The sequence below is a fragment of the Mytilus trossulus genome, chromosome 10 (assembly GCF_036588685.1).
Source record: "Mytilus trossulus isolate FHL-02 chromosome 10, PNRI_Mtr1.1.1.hap1, whole genome shotgun sequence".
Classification (NCBI taxonomy): domain Eukaryota; kingdom Metazoa; phylum Mollusca; class Bivalvia; order Mytilida; family Mytilidae; genus Mytilus; species Mytilus trossulus.
Window position 1 is genome coordinate 49,338,762 of NC_086382.1, and position 26,685 is coordinate 49,365,446.

Genomic DNA, 26,685 nt, shown 5'->3' on the forward strand with positions numbered 1-26,685 from the left:
CCAACAACCACGCATAAATGTTACAAAAATTAATAGTAAAACGGTATTTCATGCAAGGTAATATTTCTTGTTGTGTTGCAAAAAAGGAGGAGACGAATATGATAAAAGTAGAAAAGAAAAGAAAGGAAAAGAAAGAAAATAAAATGCTCAGTGCCAAGATCAAATTTTCTTTTGGATTCTAAAACATGTTTGGCATTATTTTTGTAATTAATTTTCTATTTTGGATCAGTTCTTTCAAAGGTGAAGCAACCGTCTTGTTATCTATGCATTGACAATACTAATTTACTATTATCATCCTTAATAACTTTTAATGGCATCAATTGGCCACTAAAATTGGCAAGCGTGACGACAGTCCAGTTGTTACCCATTTATCTGTAAATTGATTGGCGTATCAAATCACGCCGCTACTGTAATCCCGTGAGATCAAAAGTCATCTATGTCATTATCATTAATTGCAGCCATTATGATATAAAGAAATTTTAATTGAAAACATCACCACTGTGTTAGTGCGAGTATGATTTTATAAACATAAACTGTTTGATTTTAATATCAAAAGTTTCATTTATTGTTTATTTTGGCTTCAAAAGTTGATTTTATTCTGACAATGTTAAGATTAATTGACTTAAACCGAAACAGATCTCCAATGCACCAATGATCAAGTTGTATAGTAAGACTATACAGATATATTTATACTAAATCATTGGAGGCACAAGAAATGTATCGTTTACCAAGAGTTACTTATTAGTTGTTATCAAATCAAGGTTTTTATCAATGTTCTGGTTGGAATAGATCTTAATCAATTCATCGGATTGCTATCAATTCGAAATTTGCTTTGTTTTAATATTGATCGCGATAGACCAAACAAGATTTTGTGTTTAACTGAGACTTTAAAAGACCCTCACTTTCAGTTGGACCAATCATGGTCGCTTGTAATCTATAGCTATTCCTTATATCACCAAGAAACACTAATTGTAAATCAAGATCGGTTTTTATTTCCTAAGCATGAATTTAATTCTATAGACAATGTCCTAAGTCAGGAACCTGATGTACACTTGTTGTCGTTTGCTAATATGATATCATACATTAGACCGTTGGTTTTCCCGTTAGATTGGTTTTAAACTAGTATTTTTGGGGCGCTTTATAGCTTGCTATTCGGTGCGGTCCAAAGCTCCGTTTTGAAGACTGTACGTTGGCCTATAATGGTTTTTCTTTTACAAATTGTGACTTTGATGGAGAGTTACATCTCATTGACACTCATACCACACCTTCGTATGTCTAAATAATTTCATTAATTTCGTTTTCAGTTAATTATAAAAATTCAAGCTGACATTAATTGTGAAAATTTAATATTAAAATAATGAGGGAAAAATGAATGAACAGTATTTGTTATATAAGGTAGTTCAATAACATGAAAACCAATGTTTAAAAACTTTTTACACATATTTTAAATAGCAAACTTCTATTAAAATAGATTATTGATTTATTTTTGGTTTAAAAAAGGAAAACGGAACACATAATATAACACTGTTTTTGCGTAAGGTTTACTGACATTTCAAACGAAGATTTCTGTAAACACCACAAACGATCAAATTGCAGGAAATACATACAAAATCCACACAGATGAAAAATAATAAAAATATTTTGACATTTCTTGACATATGAACATGTGATGATAGAATGAAATCTTAACCCGTTGCGACATGGTCCGAGATTTCACGAGAACTCATTTCGCAGTCAATTAACATTATGGCATCCTATATTGATGAAGAGAAAACTATTTACATAGTTGTATAGCCAACATGTTTATCTACATATGCTTTAAATATCACCAATATCTTGACCAGTAATTGCATCAAAATATTTTTACGTGAAATATGATGGATTACTGTGGTCAGTTGTCATAACTAATATTACAACGGCTTTGAGAGTGCATATTACATTTTAGTTTACTTTATCAGTTTTTTTGAAGTCAAGTATAATGTGTTTACCGGTTGGAAACCATGCCGTAATACAAGGCCATGCCTGGATGTTAATATTTGCACGTGTTATATTATTCTTCATTTTTTAACAAACTCGGTCTGTTCGTCCAGTTTCTCTGCTGTTTAATTGTTAAACTGGTCTGCCGTTCCATCTTTTGTCAGTGTAGCGATAAGTGAACACAACAGGGGGCCAGTTTATTTAATTGTTCGATTGTATGTGAAATGAGTTTTTGCAAATTTCCCGGTTAGAGGATGGTAATTTTATCAAATCATTTAAAGTAATACTTTACTTCAGTCGGTAGTATTAAACTGTTCCAGTTTGAGTATAGGTGTAAAATAAAACCTAAAACAAATTTTTTTTTCAACAAAAAGATAGAAAAAAACTATTTAAAAAATAAGTATTTTTTTTTACATCTGATTTAATAGTGATTAATTATACAGTAATCTTAAAATTAACAACATCTTGTGTTCCAATCACCTTCCTCAAAACAAATTCCAATAAACCCACTATAGTCTTCGATTACAACATACAGCCGAGCAATAAGACAGAACACATAAGTTGCATTTTTCTTTAAATAACAAAAAAATCTTAAATTTCGATAAACACAGATTTGTCTGTAAATTAGGAAACCCATCAACTAGCAATGACTAGTTATCCTTTGACCTTTAGTTAAAGCCGAGAAAAAAACGTGATACTTTCATGCTTTATTTAATGTTCATAATGTTGATAGCTAGTTTATACATCCTTATGTTAAAATGTTTAGAGCCAGAACTATTCCCTCACTGAAAAGCAAAAAAACACTTTTTTTTTTTCCTTAACAAGATGTTCTTTTTGGTGATCAATTTATACATTCATTTTTGCAAGCACACGGTACCACAACATATAGTCGTTCCTCTACTAAAGTCTTAATTTTTTTTATCTTGCTCAGCCCGACAGAAAGGCTTTCGGTCGGTTTTTTTGGTGGTTTTTTTACCAACCCGCTTAAAAGTCGTGTTTATTCCAAACAAAATTCAAGTTCAGTGGAAAACATCCAAAAATGTACTACATTGTAGTTTGAAAATAAAAGAAGTAAAAAGAAAAAGTTAAAAAAAATATAACAATTAATAAAAATTAAAAAAAATAGTTTAAAATAGTAAGGTGTGATATAAAGATTTTAAGTCTCAATGACTGAACCCTAATTTTTCTTCTTCGATGTCCCTCCCGAGTAGTTCCAACAATTATTCCTGATCTAACGCTCACTATTGTGTGTAAATACACAAACATAAAAATAATTTAACAAATTAGTTTTCCTTTTTAACCTGTAGTTTGCTTCTATAATGATATAGTACAGCACAACTTTAACGTGTCATGGAAAATAAAACAAGCTCGGAACAGCATGAAACAAGAAAATTACACCGAACTTGTATAATACGACAGAAAACAGAACGCTGGAATGTCATTTACCAATAATAAATACTATTTAAAATGTTTTTGTATAATATTTTGTCCATCATAACTAATTAAACTGATGATGATTTTTCTTACATCTTGTTAGCCACAAGTTGTTTTTTCAGCTTGTCAAAATCTGCTTGAAGGTACTTCAACTTTTGTTTTGCATTAAGAATTGAGTCTTTGTCTCCGTTTTTTCGTAGTAAGATTGTTTTTTCACGCCAATTTTATCTGGTTTCCCAGCACAACACAGGTAGGCGGTGATTAACGGATCTTATGATGTAGATACAAAATTAGCCAGATGATGCCTTTTTATTACTGAAACGGAGGAATAGTGAAGAAAAACATTTAATGATCACATGCAGACAAAGTCATGACACTGATTCAATCCTGCCGATTTCGGTAATTAAAATACTTAGTTTTTATATCCATATTAATTACTTTTGGCCGTATATATTTTCAGAAACTAATTTAGAAGGCCTGGTCCACTTAATTATTTTTGTTTCTACAGATATTATTGAGAACTATCACCTCTGGTATAGGTCAATAATTTGTTTTTGTTATTAGCTACATCGATACGGATGTGTTCCACTTTTCGTACCATAATCTTACCCTTCCATGCAACATCGAACGATTCTTATTCCCAAATCTTTACTGAAGCTTGTCATTTCGTCATATTTTGTTGTTGGCTTTAATGCTTAGTGTAATGTTTCTTTCATCGAATAGTTTTCAATTCCCCTATCATCTGATATATTTCCTTTCCTTTTGGTTTGATGCTTTAGTAACTTCGGTATCTTATCCATATTTTCAAACTTTTTTCTGAAATTGTCCTTTTTTTCTAAAATAACTAAATGTTTAGAATGAGGTAGGTATTTATTATATTCAATGCACAAACGGCCTTAGCCAGACTTGACGAAATTTTGGGTTTCAGTGACCCTTAACTTAAAATTCGGTATTGCCTTTTAACTGTCTGCATGGATGGCGTACCGAATCATTAGCAAGGTATCTTCGATATTTGTTCAGCATTGGACCTTAGACGATGAATTTGCAACCTAAATATTGGTACACCAAAATTCTTGACTTATAATTAATTGATAATTGACTTAATTTTTAAATCAAATTGTGTCATTTGAAATAAAATTCCAGGAAACATCCATTAGTTTCTTAGCGGATGGTTTTTTTCGGAGATTATAAACTTGTACTTCATTTGAAAAATAACTACATACAAGTGTAAACTAGAATACCGAAAAGCGTAATCTGCCATTTGCATTATATTTATTTGGTGGCCGGATGCGGCCATTTCGCGTTTTCTCCTTTCACTTTTACGCGAAATCGAGGAAAGCGGGAAATAGGTAGTCGGGAAATCGAGAAAGAGAGAAAGCGAAATCGAGAAATTGAGAAATCGGGAAAAGAGAAAGCGAAATCGAGGAATTGGGAAATCAAGGAATCGGGAAATCAAGAAATCGTTTCCCATTTTTGCTTTCTTGCTTTCGCGTTTTCGCTCTCTCGATTTCTTGATTTTCCATGTTTAGGGCTTAAAATAATTTTTAAATTCAGAAGTCATCCAATATAGACGATTTGCAGCATCAACAACATAAGAAGTTTTGTACCCGTTTTGACTGAAAAACGTTGAAGAAAGATTTGGAAGGTAGGAAGGCAATCATTTATAACTTAAAAGATATTAATGGCGTTATATTGCATATATGCAAGGCAAAATGCATCTTTCGATTCGGAATGGAAACTGGAAAGCCGGATTTATCAATTGTTAACTACGAAATTAATTCGGAATTTCGATACGAAATTTCTTCATGCTATCAAGTTGTAGTTTATATTTATATGAATGTATATTTAACTTTGTAAAGGATTCAATATTATCGATAACTTCTGTACTATGCTGTCGTGTTATTTTTATTTTCAAAATGGTAGTGCGCGGTCATAAAATATGTCATGGGGATCTCTTAACTTGCACTAGTATAACAGTCCCAGCTCGGAAAAAAATGGTTTAATGCTTGTATATACCTTTCTTTTATGTATATGTGTTTAAATCAGTCCCTCGTAACTCTAATTAGAGTGGCTTATGTATACGCCGACGGTTATACATGTATATGTTTTATATGCATGTACATAAGGTGAGACTTTAATAAAGTATTTGTCTTGTTTTGTCTTGCATGAACCAACAATGAACATACGGAATGCAAATATATTGAACATTATGGTTCCTCTGATACATTTTTGTATATTAAAGTATAACCATGCAAACTCCATTACATTTACGTTTTACTGAATATTGTAAAATTGAAAAAACAACATACTGGCCAAGGTGATGTTCTCTTTGCAAAATGTATTGCATAACAGGTTTGTATTATAGAAATAGGTATAAGTGAGCTTCCTGAACCTTTTCATCATATCCAAATAAATAGTTTAAGTAAAACATATAATATGTACTTAATGCCATTATTGCAAATTAGGCTATTTACGACATTGCTTTAAAACTTTTAAGTACTGCAAATTGCTATGCAGCGTGACTCAATCAAACTAGTCTTTCACCACAAGGTACTTCTTTTATCAGACGTATTAATTTCATAAAGAAATATTTCTGTCAATTATACTAAGTAGTTTTGTTGTGGATTTTTAGCACACCACCCAGGGACAGAAATACTTGTTTCATCATTTGTGAATAATAGCAGCATGCACGACCATAATACGCTAATTTTTGTTTTGCTCCAAAAAATTTCTTCAACTTTTAATTTAAGGAAAATTATTTTTTAAGAAATTTGAAAGTTGGAAATGCGAAACTAATTGTTAGCATGAGTGCAAGTGCGAAAATAATTAAGTGACACAGCATTTTACATCACTAAACTGTCAAAAGGTAAACTTTTGATGACGAATTAATTAAAACCCTGCAAAAGTTTTATTTTGTATTATGCGTTCAAAGAGATTTTCAGTCAGTTGTCATAATGGCGTCGCCATTTGGGAAATTAAACACCAATGTTTTTATGACTATTTTGAAAATGATTTGTTTTAGAAAAGTGCACGAAAAAAAGGCGGATGGAATATTCGTTTTTCTAATATTGTACTTTTGATGTTTGAATTTCATTTTTAGAATACCAATAATTGATGCAAACTTCGTAATAAGTTATTTGTTCTAATATGATTAAATTGTTCGATAAATAAATTTTCTTAACGTTTATTTTTCATTCAATAATGCAAGAATATAAAGTTAAGCAACTGTCGCCGTGATTACCAAAGCAACTATGGCAAACCGTTGATGAATTTGTGAGTCGACATTTTCTCCCTAATTATCTAAATTTCATAAAAGAAGTACATAGTAAAACAATTTTTATATATATCTAATGGTTACCCTACAGCTGACTATTTTAAATGCAAAATAACGCTCTTTTATTTGGTGCGACATAAGATCGAGTCTGGATCCAACTTCACCTGGAACTCTAAAACCATGAGAACAGCAGAACATTTAAGAGGTATCAATATGTCTGGTATCATTGTTAGTATGACCGAAAGGGAGCTAAACATGTCAAATGTTTGACTAAGGGTAGGAAACTAAAAATTCTTATTTTAACACCAAATTCTTAATTTAGCAACAGTTAAGATTTTTTTTTAAATCGTTTTCGTATTTCGGTACGAAGTACTATGTCAAGCTTCTTAGTTGATAATACTATAGAAAAAATATTCACATCACTACCAATCCGTCGCCTGCAACTAAAAACTGTAATAATGACTGGTATAAAGATACTGACAGATAAACGTTTAGATTTTGATCTTGAATTTGGTTAAATAAGGAAAATCATTCATTATTTAGTTCTCTTAACAATGAAATATGCAAAATCTGGGAAACATTAAAGTATGTTGGATTTAAAGCAAATCGAATGCTATTGTTTCTTTCACGATAAGCACACACATACAGACTGATTAAACGATTACCAGTTTTTCATCACATTGAAATTTCAAAGTATACATCAGCTGCTCAACACGAATATAAGAAGCCTATTAGAATTCGCTCTCCGCGCTCACTGGACAATAAATCTTTGTACGGAAACAATATTAATTGCAATGACAATCTTTGTGTCCACTAGATGATTTGTTATTTGTGTGTTTGGGTTGCTGTCTCAATGCTTCGTTTTAGTTATATCAGAAAACGTTACCATTTTCGTGATGATGTGGAATTCTATTTTAAATTATTTTGTATGTAAATAAATTTTATCAGATACATAATTATGCATATTTTTATATTCGCAAACTCAAACTACTGGAAAAGCCATAACTATTTAGAATTAGGCATCAAATGTCCCATCAATTCGTCCCAACAAATGTCCCATCAATTCGTCCCAACAAATGTCCCATCAATTCGTGTTTAGTGCTTATGACTTTATAAAACAGTTGCATTATGTATTGTAAACCCCTCCTCCCCCGTTCATCATCCATATGATTTATTTGATACATTTTGACAAAAATTACGTAATCTGCTCGAAGACTATATTTAATTCTTATTGTCAAAACTCTACGAAGGTGATTGATAGTACCTATATTTGTATATATTTACTAGAGTTTCCATCTTATTGAAGATCTATCATGTATAACTGCACATTTGTGATGCAAAGTATATATATCAGAAATGAACGTCGACAAGGCGGCTAACCCTGTTCATGCATTCACGAGTCTCAGTTTATCCTGTCCATTGCCTCCATCCAGAAATGTGAACGTTACGTCGGTTTTTGTATATACATGTATATTAACTGTTATTATATTTCATTAAATATTTCATCAGATGTTAAATTCTAGTACCTTGTCTTTTATTATAAATTTTTTTACGATAATCGATTTTTTTCTTATATTTATATGAGATAAGTTAATAAAAATATTTTTTGTTGAATTCTAAAAAAAAATATTTATGCTTAGTCATTTTATTTTTAAATATGCCTTTTAAAAATTGTTGTCAGTTACACTTATACTGTGTGTTTAAGTCGTTTGCATACTTTAAGTGATTTTTTACATGTAAACATGAGAAAATCTGATAAAGAACCAGCATGATAAGGAGGAGCAATCGTCAAAACACTTGATTTAATTGGCTTTCAATAACTGTCATTTCTCATCAGCAATGGTTACACACGGATTGCATTTGTATCGCATTACTAGAAATTGCTAAAAGATATTCTGCAATAACACATAGAATACGATGCATTCCTATACATAGTTGTAAAGGAAAGTCGCGAATCCCGAGAATTTTTACATTGATAGTATGAGCTGCTCAGAATTAATGTACCAATTTTATCCGTCTGCTGTTCCGCATCGGACTGTGCCTGAATCATTGGTGAGTTTTTCGATACATTATAGATTAATTAAACAAAATATTTTCAATGTAAATATAGAAGTAAATATCTCATAACAATTATTCCATATTAATAGAAAAAAAAATGATTTTTAGGCTACATATTCCAAAAAAATATGTGAAAATGTTATATTCCTTTCCGAGTTATCTAAAATTTGTTTATAAACAGAAATCCTTCCTTTTTAGAGATATGGTTCCCAGACACTGGATTATACACCACACACCGGAAGTTATCCGTATTTAGGAGACTCTCGGACTGTTAGCAAAAGGGAAGTTACGGAAAGTGCAACGTACGATCCGGAATCAGAACCAAGAGGTTCTCAATATTTAAATGCAAACTGTTTATTATTAACTTATTTCCATGGTGACACTTCTACAGTTGTTGATGAACATTTTTCTAGAGCATTAAGTCAACCAAGTAGTTTTTCTAGCGACAGAAATGGAAATCCGTCATTGAATACGAAACGGCAACAAGGTATGTTAAATATATCTACATATATTTATTTTACTCTATATTGAAATTAAAATTCTTCATAAACTAACATCAATTAAATTCATGCAACACTAAATATTTGTTTGATATAATAAAAAAAAAGGGAATATGAAATAATTGTTTTGTTTGAATGAACTTATGGACTAACTATATATTGTAAGTGTAATACTAATAGTCCCTGGTTTCTAGGTTGGCTAGAAAAATATATATATATGCCGATCTGGGTCTCGTTTTAGAAAAAAAATAATGAAAAGAAATCTACAATTTTTTATGATTTAAAAAATTTAATCGAAGATGTTTTATATCTCATATGTTTATGATTGCTATCAAGCAATGTGGATGTAATGACAAACATACAACAACCATGACAAACATACAACAACCATGACTTGAATGCACTGAAATGTTAGCGGCAATGAAATGTTAGCGGCACTGAAATGATAGCGGCAATGAAATACAACTGGATCAAACGAAGAGATTAAAGTATAGACTCTTGTGGATTATTGCAATTGACTTAGCTCTCATTTGCAATAATTCTTATTATCCTTATAATTTCGTACATCGCAATATATGTTTAGTATACCAATTTTCCGGTTGAACATTTACTTAGCTTTGTCAATAATTACATTTGCCTATCATTTGTTCCGGTAAAATAGGAATATGTAAAAAAAAAAAATGATTTTTAAGGACAATTTTTTTTCCATGTTATTTTCCGCTCAGTTATTTCAATCAATAAAACAAGTAAAGGAATACAATCTGAATTCAAAGATTATTCTCAATTACAAACTATAGAAATACGATACAGAATTTTACAATTATCAGATCAGTGGCTGTAAAGAAAGTAATGATTATTCGAACTAAAAAAAGGCGTATGCGTAATACGGTTTTCAAAATTTTGAGTTTGGACCTGCATTTTTTATTTCTCAAGCATACTCTTCGTCAAGATTAACTTCAGCGTTAATAAATTTAAGTATTTTAACTCCGTTAAGTTCTAACAGAGGTATATCATAGTGTTAGTCATTTAATAAAATTATACAAAAATAATGAAGTTTGAGGTACACAGTCAAATTACAATCTTCTAAAAAAAATAATGCTATTAATATTAGTATACGAATTTGGTGCGTCGAAGCGCTTCTATAGATTCTAAACAGGGCTATATGTTACCGGTATGGGAATTGAGGGAACACGTCATTTCTGCTGGTACAATATAAAATTGTACTGGTTCTCAATATTGTATTTTAATGTCAATAATTTTTTTTAAACATGTAAAAGTTTTAATATTATTTAAGTATCAAACCGACCGTCTTTCACAGCAATATATATGGTCGGAAAAAAATAATTGCACTGATATTGGTAAAAATTATAATAAAAATATACTTGTATTATATATACAAGTCACTTTATTTCATATTATTTAAATTCACATTTATTATTTACTCTTTACCCACAATACATCTGTTTGAATCTATAACTATTGATAACTAGGTCTTACTTCTTTATATTTCTCAGTTTTACGCATTTTCTATGAAACATTTTGCGAATGGTTTACGGAAAACGGTGAGGGTTGTTTTTAAAGTTTTCCGGTCTTATATTACAAAATAACAGCATTTTGTTTATTTCATAAATTTTTTAAAAATAAGGAAATGTGTAATATTTGCTCATGAGATAGATATAAAACAAATGACGCAGATGTTAAGGTTATAACCCTTGTCCAATGAACAAAATCTACAGTGTATAATATAAGATGTAAAAAAAATTAAAGTCTTCTTTAGTCCTTGCGTTTAATATAAAAATGGACAGGCGGTATGATTGCCAATGAGACAACTCACCACTAGAGACCAAATGACACAGAAATTAACAACTATAAGTCACCGTACGGTCTTTAACAAAGAGCAAAGTACATACCGCATAATTTAGTCAGCTATAAAAGGCTCCGAAATGACAAATGTAAAACAATTCAAACGAGAAAACTAACAGCCTAATTTATGTACATAAAATGAACGACAAACAAATATGTAACACATCAACAACGACAACCACAGAATAACATGCTCCTGACTTGGGACAGACACATACATACAGAATGTGGCGGGGTTAAACAAGTTAGCGGGATCCCAACCCTCCACTAACCTGGGACAGTGGTGTAACAGTACAACATAAGAACGAACTATAAACACCAGTTGAAAAAGGTTTAACTCATCAAATGGATACAAATGGAAATACATCTTACAAAAACACAGAGTGGACGTGGCCGGGTACATGTATATCCCCACATCAAAAAGACACTAAGTACTGATCTGACAGTACTCGCAGTTTTTGACAGATTTATTTTTTTTTCAACGGAAACTGTGTTCTTGCATTTGCTTCGTGTACTCATAGATTGGTAATTTGTGTATTTTCCTCGCTGTTTTATTTGTTCTAAGTGTCGATCTGACGAGTCAAGCCCTTTATTCCATTCGTTCTATAATGTTATTCCAATAACAGTTGTCCCGGGTTAGAGGGATTTCGTAAGCATGTTTAACTCCACCCTTTCTTTTTCTTTCTTTTTTTTATAATTTATTATTTTTCCTCATGGATCTACAAGTATCAACATATATTTATATTGTGGCACAACAAGCAGACAAATGAAATAGAAAAAAGCATTATAAGCATTCTATGAACTAACACTTAGAAATCTATGGATTAAGTATAGTAATAACATTATCATTAATATAGTTATAGTAGTGCAAGAAATATATATGAGCATACATATGGTATGGTATAACAGTATACAGATAATTTCAAATGCTCATATACATACATGTTAAATTTAATTAATGACATTAGCCCAGGGGTTCCAGTACAAGTTGTGTTCTTCTACACTTAAGTATTTTGAAGAAATATGTTTCTCTAAAATCAAGTTTTCTTTTATGTAGTTTTGAAGACCTTTTATATTAGGTTTTATATCTTGCATCTTACATCTGTAAATAAAGTACTTCGTCAGTAAGATAACTTTATTTTTAATAAAGTTCAATTTACAATTTTCATAGAGGCCAAAAATGACAATTTTCAAATTAAGTGGAATTTCGATAAGAACCTTATCAAAAATCCATGAATTTAGATTGTGCCAAATGTCGGCTACAATATGACAACCCCAAAGTAAATGTTCTATAGTTTCAGGCTCTTCCTTGCAAAATGTACACAAATTACAACTAACAAGCTTCATTTTAAAACGTAAAGCATTTGTCCCTAAAATATAATGAATAATTCTATATTGAAACCAACATAACCTAGTGTTTTTTGAAACCTTGGTAACACACAAGTGTATTTTTTTCCAATTTTCTACAACTTTGTTAAGAATACCTTCCCATTTTTTTTCTGCTACAAAATCTGTAGGTAAGATTCCTTGATTTAAAATAGTATACATGTCCTTTGAGCCCTTTTCGGACTTGAAGAAAATATTAATATTAAAAGGTATAATAGCCTGATGTTTTTTTTCTCTTTCAGTGTTGATTCCAATATCTTGTAGCCACTTTTTTAGTGCTAATATAAGTCCATAAAACTGTAGAAACATGGGTTTAAAATTATACATTATTTCAAAATTTTGATATGTTAATATATTTCCATGTTCATCTAACAGGTCATTTACAGTCCATACCCCATGGTTTGCCCAATTTTTATAGTAAACGCTGACATTATCAATTTTGATATGTTCGTTATGCCATATAGATGTAGAAATGACTTCCTCAAAATAAAATGGATGTCTGAGTTTTGACATAGTTTTCCAGGCATGAAAAACTTCATCCCAAAATTTGTTTTTTGATTTTTTAGTAATTCCAAAATAAGCCAACTCTGTAAAATTTATATTTTGGGTGGAGGTAAATAATTGAATCCACTTAGATTTTGACTTTAATAATCTTCTAACCCAAGTTAGTTTTAAACCTTGTATAAAATTTCTCAAATTAATCATTTTTAGGCCCCCTCGGAAGTATTCCTGACATAGAAGGTCCCGCTTGATCTTGTCAGGCTTATCATCCCAAATGAATGAATAAATTTTACTATTAAGTTGACTTAGCATATTATCATCTGGTCCTGGGATAGACAGGAACAGATGATTAAATTTTGATATAATTAATGACTTTATAATTGTTATTTTACCAAATGGGGTAAGTGACTGTTTTGACCATTTTTGTAATATTTTTTCTATTTCTTGTATTCGAGGAGCATAATTTAGATTTAACATTCTATCTAAATCAACACAGAAAGTGATACCCAATAATTTGAAGGTACTGAAACCCCATTTCAGTCCCCACTTTACACATATTTTGTCTTGACTATGTTTTTTACTACCTATCCATATAACGTTTGTTTTGTCTAAGTTAATTTTCAGTCCTGATATCTCAGCATAGAACTGTAATATACGGAGAGATGCATCCAGCGAGGAAGGCGACCCATCTAAAATCAGTGATGTGTCGTCTGCATATTGAGACAAGATATACTCTGAATCGTCTATCGTAATACCCTTTATCTCCTCACTACCTCTTACCAAAATGCCTAATATTTCAGCACATAGCAAGAAAAGGTAAGGAGATAAAGGATCACCCTGTCTACAGCCTCTCTCAACACGGAAAAAGTCTGACAGACAGCAGTTCTGGGTGACGGTAGATGTAATATCATTATAAAATGTTTTTATCCAGTTCATAATAGAGTCTCCAAAATTAAAATACTTCAATGTTTCAAAAAGAAAGGCCCATGATATAGAGTCAAAGGCCTTCTCAAAATCAATGAGTAATAATATACCAGGGATATCATTTTCTTCTGTAAATTGTAAAATATCATATATAAGTCTACAGTTCTCCCCAATAAATCTACCCGGGATAAAGCCTGTTTGATCAGAATCAATAATTCTGTTTAGAACTGACTTTATCCTCTCAGCAATACAACTAGAAGCTAGTTTGTATGTTGAATTCAAAAGTGTAATTGGACGCCAATTTTTTAAGAACTGTTTTGACTTGCCTTCTTTAGGAATACATGTGATAACTCCCTGCCTCTGTGTGACAGACATTTCCCCTATCTGATATTTCTTTTACTTTCTGTCAGAAGCAAGGAACCTATAGTCGAGAGGTCGTCACAGGTTGAAATCTGTTATATATATAGTTGTTTTCGTTTAAATGTTATAAGCTTCAACACACTGGTCTATTTTTATCTTTAAATTGTTTTACATTTTGAGATTCCGGAGAATTTCTTAGGTTGCTATGTGTATATGGTTTTGAATTTGCTCATGGCGGATGCTGTACGTTACCTGTCATTTGATGACTAGCTGTCTCTTTGGAAACGTAACCACATGTTTTTATTTATATGCATGTAGGCTGAAGGACGCCTCCGGGTGCGGGAATTTTTCGCTACATTGGAGACCTGTTGGTGACCTTCTGCTGTTGGTTTTTTTTTGGTCGGGTTGTTGTCTCTTTGACACATTCCCCATTTCCATTCTCAATTTTATTATGTAGTAAAGAAGTATAAAAGTCACAGAAAGACAAAGCTAAATCGATTTTGCTGATTTTGAGATACGCATTTGAATATGAAATGTTGACATGAAATGAGTGTCTTTTGAATTTTAACAGAAAAAAAAACGTATTGAAAAAATACATGTATAAAACATGACAAAGATAAAAAAAAAAAAATCAGAATTGTATTTTTATTATAAAAGTGAACAAAATATTAGAGAAATTAAGGGGTTGCTGAACAACATTTTTTTAATGTAAAAAGAACACGGGTAAAACATTATTAACATTAAATACGTGGGCAGCAAATACTTTGAAAACATTAAAATTATGTGTACGATAAGCATAAGCATAAAACTTTGGAAATTTTATTTAAATAGACTATGAACAATGAATAATCACACAAACTGCTTATACTATACCTCCCAATGATATCTCAGGTTCATAAAAATGATATATTTTCACTTATCTTGAGAAGAATTTGTATCAATTTGTTGAAAAGGCGATAAATCGCCTTAATTTTGAGATAAGCAGTTGGTAGGCCATTTGTCAATCTCTGTTTATATGGGAAACAGAACTGCCAAAATCTTGACGGTTTCAACAGGCAAATTGTTTCTTGTAAATATTGTAAATTAAAATTTTCAAATTACTAAAAATGATTCATCAATTCGTTAATGAAAGGTGACAAACTGTATTATGCATCAAATTTTGAATTTGAAATTTAAATAATGAAAACATCTGGGCATGACATATTCATTTTTACAAATAATGAACTCATTTGTTTGAAACTTTTGAGTACGTTTTGTTTAATTTTACATGTTTATTCATATATGAACACAATAAAATATGTTCCCAAAAGCCGTAATTCCTTTCCGTGTTCTGTATTTTTGCAACTCGACATATTAGTGTGTACGTATGGCTTTATTCAGTACATTGGTGTATGCATAACAGTTTTATTTCACTGTTCTTACTTTATTTGTCATTGTCTAATATTTTATAGTGCCTAAATTTAAAATGACTTTTTTTTGAATATTTTATTACAGACACTAATTTAATGTGCAACAGAAAACTCCCGCCTTCATTTTGGATAAGTGATTATCAACCTCCAAGACCTGCCTACGGATCACAAGATTTTTCTAGAGACTTGTATTCTGCCTCATCATGGTATAACTGGCCATACCATTTCCCGCCATCTTCATATCCGAGTGGTTCCGAATTTTCCCGTCCGTTTCCATATTCACCTCTAGATCCAATGAGTAAATTGAGTCCAACATACCAGTCACTAATGTTACGGAGTGGGTTTGAATCAAGGAACTCTAAATATGATAGGACAAAAATCCCGGAATCATTATCCAGCCCGAGTAGTTACTATGGTTTAAGATTAGGAGCTGACCTGTCGTCTGCAAATATGAACTTTGAACCATCAACGCCTGGTGAGTGGCTATGTATACTAATGCTGCGTTAACACGTAATTCGAATTTGATTCACATTAACTAATTCAAATTGGCTTAATTCGCATTCGAAAAGTTTCCACCTAAACGTTCAAACGTTAATTCGTATTCGAATATGAAATGCGCGTCAAATTCGCTTTATTGTCCGAACGATGTGAACTTTTAAATCGTATGAACAAATTATTCTAATGCAAATTAGATAATGCAATTCGAATCAATTCGAATTAAAAAAGAAGAGTGTGTGAACGCGGTTAGCGAATTCGAATACGCATTCAATTCGAATTTAATGAAACTTGTAAACGAGGCATTATTTTGAAGTGTACATGTTTACAAGACAAATATTTTTATTGGTTGATAAGCATTGAAACCCTTGATAAGTTAATAAAAAGTACATCACCATAAATTCTATAGGATTTATAAGGTAATATAAATGTGTACTTTTTTTATTTGAGGGCGAAATGAGGAAAAGGGAGGGAGAAAAATTGAACATTTTCTTTTTTGATTATATAAAAAAACATGTATACCTATAATGGTTTACTTTTTAAATTGTTATTGGGATGGAGAGTTGTCTCATTGGCACTCGCACCACATCTTCCTATATCTATGAGAGAAAAAAAAAATGGACAAAGGGGAATAACTGTTTTTTTATAAAATAGGTTTTTCATGATAATGAACTTAAAATGAAAGACCAAGTAAAACAGTCAGCTGATTGACACGACATCATTTATTGTCTGTTACTATTTTTAATATACTACTAACCATTTCCTTACTGATTTCAATGTGATACGATTTGTATAGCCAAGTGTATTAATAACGATATTTTCTGTCTTTATAGGGCTGGATTATTCCTTACAGACGATGAGAAAAGAGCTTTGCTGGTGACAGTGACGTTGTTTGTGTGTGCATGTGTGTGTGTGGAAGAGAGAGAGAGAGAGAGAGAGAGAGAGAGAGAGAAAGAGAGAGAGAGAGAGAGTACTTGCTGATTGAAGGACTGATAGAGAGATGGAGGGATGGAAATGTAAGGAATATGATGAAAGAGAATAAGAGAGAAATATTTCTTGTGTCAAATGTATATGTAAATAAAGAATAACAAAATCTAGTTTTCATAGGTTCCATTTTTTTCCTAAATATAAAAATATTACCTTGGGTTTCGTGGTGGTATATTTGTCTCAATAAGTGGACGGTTTTGTTACTACGGGATCCAAATTTAAAACCATAGACTTGACTCTTAATTCAAATCCATAGAAATTTTTGATAATTTGTAAAAACGAAGTTTATGTCATGCTTTTTTTCAAAAATATAATAAAAAAGTATGGGCCACAGTGCTTTTTTTTGTGCTAAAGGTTGAACTAAATTGTCAGATTTTGAATAGATTATGCATGAAAAACACAAATTTACGAGATAAAAAAAGAAAACTACACCATAAAATGTTTAGATAAAATATGCGAATATAGCTCAAGTAATAAGAAAAAGGAAATAATGGGGTCACGGGACTCGTTTTCTTGCTACATAATAAAATAGGTAAATTCACAATACAGTCTATTACAAACGTTACTTTATCGAGTTATCTCCCCTTGTATTTTAGTTATCTACCCTTATATGAAAAAAATATATGATTAAAGGGAAACTTCGCAAAAAAATCAAAAATTCATATTATGTCCATTCTGTATAAAAATGCTCAAATTTATAAATATTAAAGTTTTATTCCGCTACATAAGAGATCACCATCGATTTTAAATTTTGAGTATCAGTTCTTTGCGTTCCGCCATTTTGTTATCTTGTCCAAATAAAAATCACGATATGTCTATAAACCATAAAGAAACAAAACTACAGTAACCGATGTTGTCGTAATTACGTGTCGATATCTTGTCAATCGTACGGTTGTTTTATCTGACTAACTAACTTGATTCGGAAAATGTTCTTATATTTTTAATAACCATATAGTCTGTTATTTTTAAACTGTTAATATTGGAATTTGTTAAAAAGTCAAAGTTCAAATCATAAATAAGAGTTCCGTGAAAATTGTTTTCGAAAATCTAATTCGTTCATAATTCTTTAAAGTAATGTACTTTATTCAAATAAATTAGGATCTTCGCTCCACTGATCACCCGGCTGGCTTTAGGTATTACTCCCAAAGGTATTGTGAGGGGTGTAAGGTGACACGACCAGGTATTCAAGCGATTTCCTGTCGGGCCTGCAAGTTCATGCATCGTTTCACTTCTGTAGGTATTGATCAGTGTACACGGCCGATAACTTATAACTTTCCATTTTGAACTATCAGGTGCATGTATAATATACATCTCTGTCTTGCGTGTCCGAAAGTGATATAATATACTAGTCATTACTTAACTTATACGCTTGTTTATAAATAAAATTTCTAGTGTAAAGAATATTATTTATAAAAAAAAAAAAAAATGATACCAAAAAAAAAAAAAAAAAAATTGAAGATATACAAATATACGTATTTTTTCCAAGGGTTAATTTGGGGAAAATCAGAGACATATAATTGTATTATATGTCTCTGGGACAATGTAATGTCAATAGTAAAGGACATAGTTGGATCATTCCAGAAATGTTGATTAAAAAAATGTGCGCACTTGTCGACGATTCGTGTATACGCCCGGATAGAAAGTTACGGAACTACATCGCAATTTGAAATATATACATGTATACATTTAACATAAGAAAGAAACATACATTTTGTGCAAATTGGGGTAAAAGTTTTGTAAATAGACTAGTCCACGTATACCAACAGTATGTAATCATCCAATTCGATAGACTATTGCATACCAAAAGAAAAAGAAGAAGAAGAGGACCAATTTGATTTAAATACAGTCGATCTATAACTTGCTTTGGTTCATCGAAGTTATGAACATAGTAAAATCACAGATTTATATATCAATTAGATTGTTCTCGAATAAAGAAAGAAATTCGTCATCACCACAACTGTTCCGACATATGCAACTGGACGTACACTAATAATCCCCGAGGGATGTGAATATTTTCTAGGAAAGCTATTGAGTATTAAAGTTTCAAATCATTTTCGGGATTTTTTTTTTCTTGATATTCAATGACAGCAAATTTAAAGAATAAACTGCTTGTCAGATATTTGTCCGCTTTAGGGGTATTCTTGCCAGTTGAACAGACTTATAATTACATTCAAAAATAGGGAAAGATGATATAAATTCGTTGTCTTTTGTTTTTAAACATCTTTGGTCAAATAGTTATTAAGTATTATACGTTGTGAGACGAAGACTACTTTAATAAGGACGTCCCCGATTATGATTAAATTTGGTTGACGTTTTTCACACTTGATAAAGAATATCTATTCGTAATTTTTCGATTCCATTCCAAGAAGACCTTAAATTTGCTGTCAATGTTTTAAGACTTCTCAGGTACAAAAGTATTTTTTCTTTATTCGTTCATATTATATTCCGCTTCGGTAGAGTTATCTTCAGTGAGTTCCAGTTATTAATTTGTACGTGGCTTTTAAAAAGTCTAAATCTAAGTGTTCTCATTCATTTATTTGCCTAATAAAGACAAATAAAAATACTTTGGTAAAGCTATTTATAATTTCTAAGTTCTCCTTTTTATTAGACATCAATCAAGGACAAAAGGTGTAAATCATTTCAATCGGACATATGAATTAAGTTTCCCGTCTTTAACCACAAATTGTGTATTTCGTAGTAAATTAACTTATTTGAATTCAAATAAATAATAGCGCCAAACATAATTAAATAATTCCACGGCGATCAATTTTTATTTGTCACCAACTTGAATATATATTTTAAATATGTGTATTGGATGCTCCCCTTGTCTTAAAATTCACTGATCCGAATAGACAGTCACACCTGGCAAGGTGTGCCCGAGAGGCGTGGTTAAATACCGAAGTGCAAATAACAATTTACCTTTCAACAAGCCATCTACGAGTATTGCTACAGAACCGTGAATACACACATCGTATCAACCAAGTCATAGCAGAGATAGTAAAAGGTCAATAAGAGTACACCAACATATTGTCTTTACAGATTATTGTACTTTACTTTGTTCACCTTATCAGTCCGAAAATAAATTAATTAAAAATCCATTTATAACTTTTTGTGTTGTCTACAAAAATAATTCGAATATATACGTTTAACATAGAAAATTTATCTCATGAATATGTACAATTGAACGTATGTGCGTTTTATCTTCTTATTATCGGATGGTTATTAGATAAAGCATAAGTCATCGGCGCGCTTACGATTACGTTAAAATATGATTAAAAACCAAGACTTTTAATGATTGTTTTTTAAATCCCGGCATGCAAAAACCAGGAGAAAACGTCACGACCTACAGGAAGTAGTTAATATTTTTTCATTAAATATTGAATTTCTCCTTTATTACTGCACATATAGCGATAAAACTTTGTGAATATATATATTATGTCATAATGAACATATTTAAACCATAATTAAAAAATCGTGAATTTTCCCTTTAAAACAAAAATAATTGGATTTTTGTAAAAATACAGCCGTTAATATGTTAAAACACATAGTTTTCTATATTGAAATGAAAGTTTTACACATGAGTTACATACTACTCTCTAAATTTGCAAATTTCATTAAATATCTAGACCGATTGTTATCTGCTTTTTCAAACCCAAGACGGAGGAAGACACCCGATCTTCCTGAAAAATAACCACGTACAATAAAATGAAAAATCAACTATCGATTTCACTGGCCGATTTTGTGTGATTGAAAATTGAAAAAAAATAATTATAAGTGGTATTGGTTATTGTATAGGTGTAATTTGCAGAGAAAAATGACAGAATATAGCATCGCCTTGTTTTCTATATTAAAAGTTACAAAAGAATATTTAAGGCTACAACTATCTACTAAATCAAGATATAATTCAGATTCATTTTGAAGAAAAAAATAGACTGTTGCAAATGGTAACTTTTTTTTTTAACTTTGAAATCCAATATTGATGGAAATCTTGTTTTTTAAAAATGAATGAATGTAAGACAATACATTGGGTTACTTTCGATAGAATATTTATTTGATGTTGAGTATGCTTTCTATTTATAGGTCGAATGAATACCTAAATTCATGCTAAAATCTTTTGAAATTATAACTTTTAGTCAACTATGTGAACTTAAATTTTGTTAAAAATTGAAAAAAAAGCAACAACCGTACATAATATTTAAAAAAAAAACACCTAAATTAACACTACTGATACTGCGAAAGTTCAAATTTTGGAGTTTCAGAAATGAATTGCAAATAGAAGAATAACCTTTCTGGTAAAAAAAAATAATCCTAAGAATAATAATGAAAAACAACCCAACATTGAATACAATGAAAAAATAACTAAATAAAAGCATGAAAAAAAATAAAAACAACAAAAACCATAACAGAAGGGAAATTGTTCATACAAAGGTAGCATCATTCATATTATATACTTGTAATTATAAAATGAATGTCCAAGGCAGTCAATCACAAATCAGTATTTGTAAATAAGGATAGCCAATTAACTTTGCCACAAGATCAAACTGTCCAATTACCCGTAGCTGCAACCGAGTGATTTATGAATAACCAATTTGTGTTTCTAGTAATTACTCTCCTGCTACATCCTTCAACCATCATTTCATTTAATCTATTCCGGCAATTTTCAAAAACAAAATTCTTCAGAGGAACATGCCAACAAAGTTTGTGGAACCATTAATCTTCTAGAAAGTTAATATTCTCTTACATTTTGGGTGTCAAAACACAACTGCAAGTAGACTTGGTTGTTCTGACAACTGGCACAGACGGTTAGTCCGGGGTAATCCGTTAATCTGCCAATGCCAATGACAGGCAATTTGAAAATAGCTAAGTAATTAGAAATGTGTGAAAACACATGTGAAGTCATAAATATACTGCACATTTATGGGACGGTGTTGAAATGTAACATGATTTGTGTGCATATTATGATTTTCAAGAATTGATTGACGCGTCGGTGATTATTGTACGAATTATACCTTTCTCATGCAGAAGGTCAACGTTAAGAAAAAAACATTGAAATTTTCATTGTGATTGAGCATAGGGGACATTTGGGAACAAACTGTAAAGGGAATTTGTTTTTTATAACAACAATGTATATGAAACACGCCTAATTTTCCAGCTGAATCAGTTCGGTGGGCTTTGTGTTGCTCAATCTTTAAGATTCAGTTTGTTTTGCCATGTTATTTTTCTTCCTATGAGACCTTGGTATTTTCTTCCATTCCGACCATGCCTTTGGGCCATTTAGTACATCCTGTCTCTCTTTCACATCATATGTGGACCTTACAAATTAAATGTAAGAAGTAAGTGTGTACCAGGCACTTTCATGAAACATCTCAAAAGAAGATAATTCACAACCAATAAGTGGTATGATGTTTTATCACATACATATAAGGAAAGGTATTTTATAAAAAGGATTTGGGTACACTTTGCTCTAGGATTTAAGTGCTTAAAAACTTGTTTTTTCGTCAAAATGACATAATCCTTTAACTTTGGATTAATATATTTATATCATTAAGTGATATTTGACCGAAGTGACTTGTGAAATAAACGTATATTAGCAGTGATGTCTTCTTTAAATAATCGAAGTGAAAAAATTACATATATCTGTAATCGAATAACTTTTCTGGTTTATTTATTTAAAACATTTCGCGTCAAAAGGCGATGAACATTGCTGATTATACAATATTGCCGTTAAAAGTTGTATAGATAGTACAAATACTCTATTGTTGAATTTTAATTTTCATTTATTAAGTAAAATTCAGTTCTTTTAAACATTAATTGCGTCGGACCAAAAAATAAAAAAACCCAAAAATACCCGAGAACAAAAAGGTGAAAGAGAGCAGACAAGTACAAATTGTAAAAAAAATCAATGCTGTTTTCTCATTCTTACGTATTTATCCAAGAAGCGCCAAAGTATTTAAAAAATGTCCAGAAAGTTTTCCTACTGGCGATGTATTTGACATATATATGTTACTAGTTACGCCTTGTTGCAAATGTATATGAATATTGTACTAATGTTTCACAGCGCCATCTATCAAAAATGACACCAACCATATCATAAGCTATGTTTTCTACAAAAAATCTCGTTTTGTAATTACTGAGCTCAAAATACAAGATTTAATTGAGAAAACAGGAAAATGTGTTTGTCTAAATACCGAATCTGTTCTGCTATTTGAGAAGTATTTTCTGCCTCCACGCCGCGATGACTCCCTGAAGTCTTTATTTTGTAAACTTTATAACTTTTATCTTTTCTTCTAAATGTCACATTTGTGCAAGAAGCATTACAATTCACTTAGCCATGTCCAAAACTGACCAGAACAGTCTGAATAAATGTTCCAATGAGCCATTTCCGCCAATTGAAGAATTAAGATAACAGTTGTCATTGTTGCGCACCACTAAACGAGAATTTTTTTCCAGCTATTTAATATAATTTTTACCTTTAGGTTTAAACTTCTGAGATTTTGATAATTTGGTCTACTTTGATGTATGGATAAAATTCATGTGATCGAAAAAGCGTACAGTACCGATTTGGTTTTATGGAAAGTAGGAAAAATAATGAAAATATATTAACACTAGTAAACTAATTTTGATCTGAAACGGTAGTTTATGTTTTTATAAGAACAACTCTTAGATAAGAAAATAGTATGAAGTAATTTTCAGTCTTTTATTCAATATACAGACTTATTCACTGCAGGAAAAGTACTGTTCAGGACATTCGATTACAATTAAAATCTGTTCAGTCTATGTCAGAAGTTTTTATTAATCTGTTCACATCATAATTATACTAAATTGTCTGAAAAGCTACCGAGCTGTACTGAATTGTACTGAATTGACTGCAAGCAAATTTTCAGAACCATACTGAATTTATCGCAGTGGAAAACTATGTAAATTGACTGAAAGACTGAATATGACTGAATGATTTATTGTTCAGACTTTTCAGATGATGTTAAGATTTCAAAAAGACAGTTTTGACAATTATTCATTTACTAAAGTGATTGAATTAATAAAAAAACATTATTCAACGAAAGACATACAAAACTGTGTCTGAAAAAATACACGATAAGATGATAATAGTCTGAATAAAACAATACTCAAAGGACTAAAGCTTGAGCAAAATAACACATTATAAAAAAAAAAAAATGGGCTTCAGAAGAGTATGCATTTTCTGCTTTACAGGTGGTACCCGTTATGTTGCTCACGTCATTAAATGTTTTGCTGATAACACGCATTTGGTGATACCCATAAAGGAGGGAAAGAAAATGAGACTCAGAAAAATGGAACATATAAATGATCATCTTAGAAACCGGATATATGTCAATACTGTGCAATTAGTAGCATATTTGCTATAGCAAACTGGTCATAGCACCAACAGTACATTTTCACATAACTTTAATTTTATTGATTATCCTCATTGTATGATATCATTGTGAAACTATGGTCAAATTTATATTCAAAGAAGGGAAAAAATGTTACCCCCTCTTTTTTTGAAAGTGAGAGACGTAGACTGTTTAAAACTTCCAAAATGTAAATTTGCGTATTCAAGCATTGGTGTTGTCTTTACTCTGTTTATATTAATTTTTTTATCTGTGCGTACGCATCGTGTAATGTCAAAAAATTTTCACTTAATGAATATTTTAAACGAATGCAAAATTATAATATAATTAAAGAGAAAAAGCTGATAAGATGCCCTTAGATTCTTTTTTTTTAATTCAGTAACGAACATAGTTGATATACGTATACAACATTTAAAAGAACATTTTACTCCTAACAACAACTGTAATAACCCTATTTATCGTATCAAACATAAGCTAACAACTCAACTCGCCAAGGAATTTGTTTTTGTCCCGGCTGATAAGGCTGTTGATAGTATCATTGTAGTTTGACGTAAATCTTACATTGAGGTTCTGCAAATAGAAATCACGAATTCAACCACATTTCAACTTTTCCAACCATTTTTGGGAAATGGCTTCCGTAACAAACATAAACTTTTAGCAGAACCAAATACAATGAAAGTTCCAACTACGTAATTGCTTCCGAAGCTGCAAAACAACTTCTTTAAGTGTAGATTTATTTCGTCATCAAGCCATTGTTCCCATCCAAACAGGCGATTCCACTTAATAGTAAACTTAGTACATTCCAAAACCTGGTAATAAATTATTGAAATAAGGCATTTGAAGTGACAAAATTCGTTAGAAGTACTTGATAAATTGCATCGTTTGTATTGTTTTGATTTTTCTACCCTATATACCACTTTGCAACACAATCTTACGAAGAAAAAAACTATTAGATGGGCATTTAAAAAGTCTGAATCGGAATATAAATGATCAAATTGTTTTAGTAACATCAAACAAATATCTATGTCAACTGGACCTGCTTTGATATTATAACTGCCCTTAAAACATTGTTTGCTGTGGAGATTCCATATATCGTCAAAATATCGGAATACCAATGGTCACTTATTGTGCACCACTTATTGCACACCTGTTTCTGTTTTGTTGTGAGTTACAATTTATTACTAAAACCAGCAAAAAAAAAATTAATGACACTTTAAGATATTTGGATGATATATTGACTCTTAATAATGACGACTTCAGTATGCACACTCAAGAGATTTATCCTGCTGAACTGACTTCAAATAAATCTAATACTAACAATGAACACAGCCCTTTCGTGGATCTTGATATCTTTATCTTCAACGGGAAGCTTAATACCAAATTAAAGATCAAGAGATGATTTTTCATTTCCTACCGTTAATTATCCATTTGAGAAAGTGAAGTTCCCTTGTCGCCATCGTATAGTGTTTATATATCTCAACTTGTTCGTTTTGCTCCTGTATGTTACAACGTACTTGATTTCAACGAAAGAAATCTCTGTTTTACTTAAATAGTTATCTAAGGTATTATAATTATGATTTAATACGCCGACGCGCGTTTCGTATACATTAAAATCATCAATGACGCTCAGATAAAAAAAAGTTATAAAGCCAAACTAGTTCAAAGTTGAAGAGCATTGAGGACCCACACTTCCACAAAATTGTACCAAATACGGCTCAGGTAATTTATTCCTGCGATAAGAAAATTCTTAAAACATTATTACACAAGGGTTTTCGATATCACAATCTAGTCGAACTATTAACTAAATATTATCATCGATATCAGGATCTGATTCGAAAATATAAATCAACATGCAGATCAGGTATTTCACATCCAATCTTTATGGTAATATTCTTTACAGAGCATTCACTTCAAAAGCTACAGTGGATTCATTTATTTTCGTGGGTATCAATTTTCGTGGATACAGTAAACATTGCATTTTCTTTAATATTTCATTTCATGGATATTTGACAATGCTTATGGTATATTGTTTAAACACTCTATTCCCATTTTCCTCGTCAATGATAGATCACACATTTTGACTTATAAAATTGAGAATGGAAATGGGGAATGTGTCAAAGAGACAACAACCCGACCAAATAAAAAACAAC

General features: G+C 31.0%; 1 protein-coding gene across 1 annotated transcript; it reads left to right on the forward strand.

Moving 5' to 3' along the window:
• Positions 1–8,449: 8,449 nt before the first annotated feature.
• LOC134687552 (transcription cofactor vestigial-like protein 3) lies at positions 8,450–17,266 on the forward strand. Its single transcript, XM_063547935.1, has 4 exons — positions 8,450–8,737; positions 8,942–9,230; positions 15,772–16,161; positions 17,015–17,266. The coding sequence occupies exons 1-4, from the start codon at positions 8,666–8,668 to the stop codon at positions 17,059–17,061; spliced, it is 798 nt and encodes a 265-aa protein (XP_063404005.1). The 5' UTR covers positions 8,450–8,665; the 3' UTR covers positions 17,062–17,266.
• Positions 17,267–26,685: the final 9,419 nt, after the last annotated feature.

Coding starts and splice junctions, on each gene's coding strand:
- LOC134687552 (XM_063547935.1), top strand. CDS start 8,666: ATGAGCTGCTCAGAATTAATGTACCAATTTTATCCGTCTGCTGTTCCG. Junction 8,738..8,941: donor GGACTGTGCCTGAATCATTG/GTGAGTTTTTCG, acceptor CTTCCTTTTTAG/AGATATGGTTCCCAGACACT. Junction 9,231..15,771: donor GAATACGAAACGGCAACAAG/GTATGTTAAATA, acceptor ATTTTATTACAG/ACACTAATTTAATGTGCAAC.